Raw genomic sequence first — 6,111 nt, forward strand, 5'->3', positions numbered from 1 at the left:
TCTTCTTCACAAAACTGCTCAAGCTCTGTCAGTTTGCATGGGGATCATACGTAAACAGCACTTTTCAAGTCCAGCTACAAATTCTCAGTTGGATTGATGTCTGGACTCTGATTTGGCCACTCTAGGACATTAACTTTGTTGTTTTTAAGACATTCCTGTGTAGCTTTGGCTTTACGCTTGGGGTCATTGTCTTGCTGGAAAACAAATCTTCTCCCAAATCGCAGTTCTCTTGCAGACTGCATCAGGTTTCCCTCCAGGATTTCCCTGTATTTTGCTGCATTCATTTTACCCTCTACCTTCACAACCCTTCCAGGGCCTGCTGCAGTGAAGCATCCCCACAGCATGATGCAGACACCACCATGCTTCACAGTAGGGATGATGTGTTTTTGATGATGTGTGGTGTTTGGCTAATGCCAAGCATAGCGTTTAGTCTGATGGCCGAAAAGCTCAATTTTGGTCAGACCATAGAACCTTCTTCGAGCTGACTTCAGAGTCTTCCACATTACTTCTGGCAAACTCTATCTAAGATTTCATGTGAGTTTTTTCCAACTGTGCCTTTTTTTTTTGGCACTGTCTCATAAAACTGTGACTGGTGAAGCACCTGAGCAACAGTTGTATGCGCAGTCTCTCTCATTTCAGCCACTGGAGCTTGTAAATCTTCCGTAGCTACTACAGTGCTCCTGGAAGTCTCCCTCACTAGTCCTCTACTTGCACAGACACTCAGTTTTTGAGGATGGCCTGCCCCAGGCAAATTTACAGCTGTACCATATTCTTTCCAGTTCTTGATGATTGACTTAACTGTACTCCAAGGGATATTCAGTGACTTGGAAATTTTCATGTATCCATCTCCTGACCTGTGCTTTTCAATAATCTTTTTGTGGAGTTGCTTGGAATGTTCTTTTGTCTTCATGGTGTAGCTTTTGCCAGGATACTGACTCATCAGCAGTTGGTCCTTCCAGAGACAGGTGTATTTTGACTAGAATCATTTGAAACTCCTTGACTGCATACAGCTCTCCAAAAAACAGATCTCCATTTAACAAATTATGTTACTTCTAACACCAATTGGCTGCACCGGTGAAGATTTGGTATGTCATATTAAAGGTGGGGGTGGGGGGTGACTAATTATGCAATCAATTATTTTATGGTTTATATCTGTAATTAATTTATATTACTTTGCAGAGATCTGTTTTCACTTTGACACAAAAGAATCTTGTTCTGTTGATCAGTGTCAAAAAAGACAAATTAAATCCACTGTGATTCAATATTGTAAAACAATAAAAAATGAAAACTTCTGGGGAGGTGAATATATTTTATAGGGACAGTATACATACTTTGATAATAAATTTACATTGAACTCTAAGTAAGTCAAACAGCATCTGTTGAAAGAGAAGCAGGGATGGGTAGCTATGTGTCCTGCACCTTATTTAACCAGCCTCTTGTTTGGAACTTTATCAAAAGCATTCTGATGGCCCAAAATCATCATATCCACTGGCACTTATTATCTGTTCAATTTAATTCAACGTGATTTTCCTTCCAGAAATCAATGCTGACTCTGATTAATTCTATTATTCTTTTAGAACTTAAGCATGTGAGAAATTGGAGAAATGGCAGGAGTAGGTTTGTCAAGCCTGCTCCACCATTCAATAAGATCATAGCTGATTTGACCATGGACTCATCTCCACATACCTGCCTTTTCCCCAGAACTCCCCTACTATGCAAAAATCTATCCAAACATGTCTTAAATATAGTTACTGAGGCAGCCTCCCCTGCTTCTTTTCTGGGTGTTTGGTGGTACCTTCTTTATAGATGGCAGAAGATTTATCAGTAGTGATGTTTGGGTAACAAGTTAGCAGTTCCTTGCTTTACCCCTTTTTTCGTAAGTAGTTCAGACGTGGGCGTATATTTCCCAGACTCATGGCAGAAAGTAAAGAATGAAGGGAAGCACGAGAACTGACTTACCAGCAAATTCTCTGTGACAGAGAGAAACAGAACATCAGAAACCATAAGGGGAAGAGAGGACAAGAAGGGGGAAGCAACAGAACAGATTGCTGAATTAGAGAGGGAGAACGAAATCCAATCAAAGCAAACTAAAGGCAGGGAGAGGAGAAAGTAAAGCAATAAACTGGAAAAAGGCTCAAATGAGGAAAGCTAAAAATAATCAATTATCAAGAAAAAGATAAAGTGACTGATCAGTAGAGTATACTAGGAGAAGGAGATGTATGTAAACAAGCGTGGAAAGGAAATCTAAATAAAGGAAAAGGAAATTGATTGGGAACTTGTCTGTTGCCAGTGTGAGTTCTGCAGTGGGCTGAGGGAAGGAAGAGGAAGCTCTCTCACTGCTCAGTCCTGTTATCTGCACCTGCAGAGATAAGATTTTGGAAAATGAAATAAATCCTAATGAGTGGAGCACAATACGCAGAGCGAGGAATCAACCTTCATTTTACGTCTGGTATGTCTTTAATACAACCGATAAATTGCTTAGAGCGTGCCTGTCGGTTGTTGAACTTACTTCGGTGTACATTTTTTTTATTAAAGGTTAGACATTTGTTCTCAGTAGGGTAAAGGATTTCAAGCTTGATGCCCTGTCTGTGACGATGCAGCTGAAGGAAGGCAAGATGAAAGCTGAAATCATAAAACTGGGCAGAACTGGTCCTGACTATATTAGTGTAAAACAAGCAGAAAGAGAAAGTAATAAAGAGGCAGAAAGGAAATTAAGCGCTCTCAAAGTGTTTCAGTGTTGCAATAGAAACAGCAGTTGATTTGTAAAGCAAGGTCTCACAAATTGCAACTAAATTAATGACCAGATAATCTGCTTTAGTAATGTTTGTTGAGGCGTAACTGTTGGCTAGAAGTGTCTCCCATTGTTGTTGAAATAGTATTATGGGATTTCATCATCACCTCTAAGAGATTAAGAGAGAATAAAACAATGAAGTTGCTGGCTAGAAATAGTAAGATAATATTATTCATGTAAATAGCTCTCTATATTTTTATTTCTAATGGCAGGACAGTAATATTTTGATTTATGTTATAAAATTCACTTTAATTAAAGGCAGCTTTTTGTGTGACATCCCGCAGCCTTCTCAAACCAATTCCTAATTAATACAGATTACTGAACAGGCTCTTCCCAGTCTATACAGTGTGCATGTGTTCGTGAGTAATACTGGGAAAAGCAAACAAGACAGATCGCAAAGATTGCATTTTTAATCGTCATCATTAAGCGATAGGGTACTTTTGCCAGAAACGAATCAAGTTGTAATTTTATTATATTTTGATTATATTTAGAGATGTAATAAATTGAATTCACGGAAATAAGTTGAATTATTAATTTCAGAGTTGTCTCCTAATTGAGAAAAAAAAGAAATATCATTTTAAAAGGGTCTGGATTAGTTAGTTAGAACATACTCAACCCCTGGACGCTTCGAATCGACGAAAAATTGCGTCTGCAATCCCCTTCTCAAGATTTATCCAACTGCAACACTTTGTAGCACGATGTAGTCTGTAGTCAACTCAATTTATCAATTTAAACACTGAACTAGACATAATCCAACGAATATTAATTGCACATTATTGCCCCCTCCTCATGTTGCTAAAGGGGAGTGCTGCTCTGGTTTGGTGATTGACAGGGTTGTGGGACAGATAGATTGATTGACAACTCTCCTCCCCATTCTCCGGCGGCGTTCGCAATGGTGTAATGCAAATCTCGGCAGACGGGATTTTTCCATTGGTGAAGGGTGACATCACACACCCCTTGGTGGGCGTGCCGAGAAGTCAGGTTATATAAAAAGGAGGTCGTTGAGTCCTGGGAGCGATTTCACTCAGGGTTGGGCAAGAGGCGGTGTATAGTAGTGCAAAAGCTCTAATTGACACTTCCCATTCAATGCGCGTCCACAGTGGGAGATAAATTAATTATTTATTTGTGTAAGCGGCACATTTGATCCACTCTGCACGGATGCAAGCATTCCTCTGCCCTTTTATGAGGGAGAAAGAGACACCAACAACAGTTCACCTTTGAGACTTCGGCTGGATCATTACCCGCGCGCTCTATTGAAACTTTTTCTCTGACAAGCAGGACAAGAGAGATTCGCAGAAAAGAAACTTTGCAATCGGAGAGCGAGGAAAAGTGAGTCAGAGGGGGGAGAGGTTACTGAGAAGAATTAACTGCAGTTATCGTTTCAGATAAGTGGAACAAAGCCCTTGAGGAGAAAGAGAAATCAAATCACCGTTCACTTTTTTTTTAAAGAAAAGTAATTCTAAGTTCAATTGCCGCATGTTCAAATAAGAGGCGTCTTACACGGGGTTTTATTTTTTTTTAATTTGGATCTTTTGCAGGCAATAGGAAACGAAACTGGAAGGCGTATAACTGGAGAGGTAATTTTCAAGACTGGCACGGGTTGCTCGCTGCATCCCAGAACTGGATCGCGGCCCCTTCCCTGCTTCGCTCTGCAACTTGTCGGCGTGGTGAGCTTCCCCCTTCCCTCGCCCAAATATATGAAGTTGCAATGGCCTCGGACCTCGGTATGAACGCGGACCTGCCCACCAGCCCCCTGGCCATCGAGTACGTGAACGACTTCGACCTGATGAAGTTCGAGGTGAAGAAGGAACCCCCCGAAGCCGAGCGCTACTGCAACCGCCTGCCGGGCTCGCTGTCCTCCACGCCGATCAGTACCCCGTGCAGCTCGGTGCCGTCCTCGCCCAGCCTGTGCGCAGCCAGCCCGGGGAGCAGTAGCAGCAACAAGGCTCACCAGCTGGAGGATCTCTACTGGATCAGCAACTACCAACACCACCTCAACCCGGAGGCACTGAACCTCACCCCCGAAGACGCCGTGGAGGCTCTGATTGGGAGCTCGCAGAGCCACCAGCACCATCACCACCACTTCGAAGCGTACAGGGCGCAGCAGTACCCCGGGGAGGAACTGCCTGTCAGCGGCCACCACCAGCACCAGGCGCCGCCGCACCACCACCACCACCATCACCACCACCACCACCTCCGCCTGGAGGATCGCTTCTCGGACGACCAGCTGGTCAGCATGTCGGTGAGGGAGCTCAACAGGCAGCTCCGGGGCTTCAGCAAGGAGGAGGTCATCCGTCTGAAGCAGAAGAGGAGGACCTTGAAGAACCGAGGCTACGCTCAGTCCTGCAGGTACAAACGGGTCCAGCAACGGCACATGCTGGAGAGCGAGAAGTCACTCCTCCAGCAGCAGGTGGACCAGCTAAAGCAGGAGGTGGCCAGGTTGGCCAAAGAGAGGGACATCTACAAGGAGAAGTATGAGAAGATGGCGAGCAGGAGCTACAGAGAGCAGGGCTCGACCGCTTCCAACCCTGGCAAGAACAATTCCTCTTCCAACGAGTTCTTCCTGTGAGTTGTACTGCACTCAAACTTAAGAAGGGCAAGAGGGGTGGGTAGGGGAAAGATGCTTCTGATGTGACTTCAAATTAGTGTACAGAACCTTTGCAGCAGAGAAAGCGGAAAAGGCTGTAAATAATTTGAGAAGGACACACGCGGGACTTACTCTGCAGATGCTTTGAGAATTTATTTGATTCAAGGAAATGTTACCGACTCGTTTCGGAAGACTGCAGTTCTGCAAAGAAAATTTTAAAAGTGCTGATGTAATGGTCTATTTAAAAGGGAAATAAACGAAAGAAACCTACAATTTCATTAGAGGAAAAAATGAGAAATATATTTAGAAATTAAAATGAACTTCACAGGTACAAAGTAGACTTTGAACCAGAAGAGAAAATAGTTTCAAACAAATATGGACTTTAAAAAAAATCCTGCATGCTGGACATGTATGGCGTTTAAAGTACTCTCTCTTTTTTGGTACCCAGTCCATTGGGATGGGAGAAATACGCATGGCCCCCGGCTTTAATTTTACTTTTCTTCATTTTTCAAGCATCATTGGAGAGCAACAAGAGGGTTAAAATAGCTGCATTCTGGAATAATCTCTGTAGTATATTGGCAATGTCCTGTAATAACATAGGGAGAATAATGGGAGGGAAGACTTTGTAAGTCTTCTTTCTACTGTGGTTGAGTGCAGCTGGTGTTTCGTTTTGCAGTTTCACTGTTTTTCATTAAAAAGAAGTTTAAGATATGGGAGTAAAATTAAATGACTT

At 42.8% G+C, this 6,111-nt stretch overlaps 1 protein-coding gene across 1 annotated transcript; it reads left to right on the top strand.

The window, feature by feature from the left end:
- The first annotated feature begins 3,856 nt into the window (after positions 1 to 3,856).
- mafaa (MAF bZIP transcription factor Aa) lies at positions 3,857 to 5,360 on the top strand. The gene is made up of 2 exons (XM_059945315.1): positions 3,857 to 4,120; positions 4,330 to 5,360. Exon 2 carries the CDS (start codon positions 4,500 to 4,502, stop codon positions 5,358 to 5,360), a length of 861 nt encoding a protein of 286 aa, XP_059801298.1. The 5' UTR covers positions 3,857 to 4,120; positions 4,330 to 4,499.
- Positions 5,361 to 6,111: the final 751 nt, after the last annotated feature.

The sequence above is a fragment of the Hypanus sabinus genome, chromosome 1, assembly GCF_030144855.1.
Source record: "Hypanus sabinus isolate sHypSab1 chromosome 1, sHypSab1.hap1, whole genome shotgun sequence".
In the NCBI taxonomy this organism is placed as follows: Eukaryota; Metazoa; Chordata; class Chondrichthyes; order Myliobatiformes; family Dasyatidae; genus Hypanus; species Hypanus sabinus.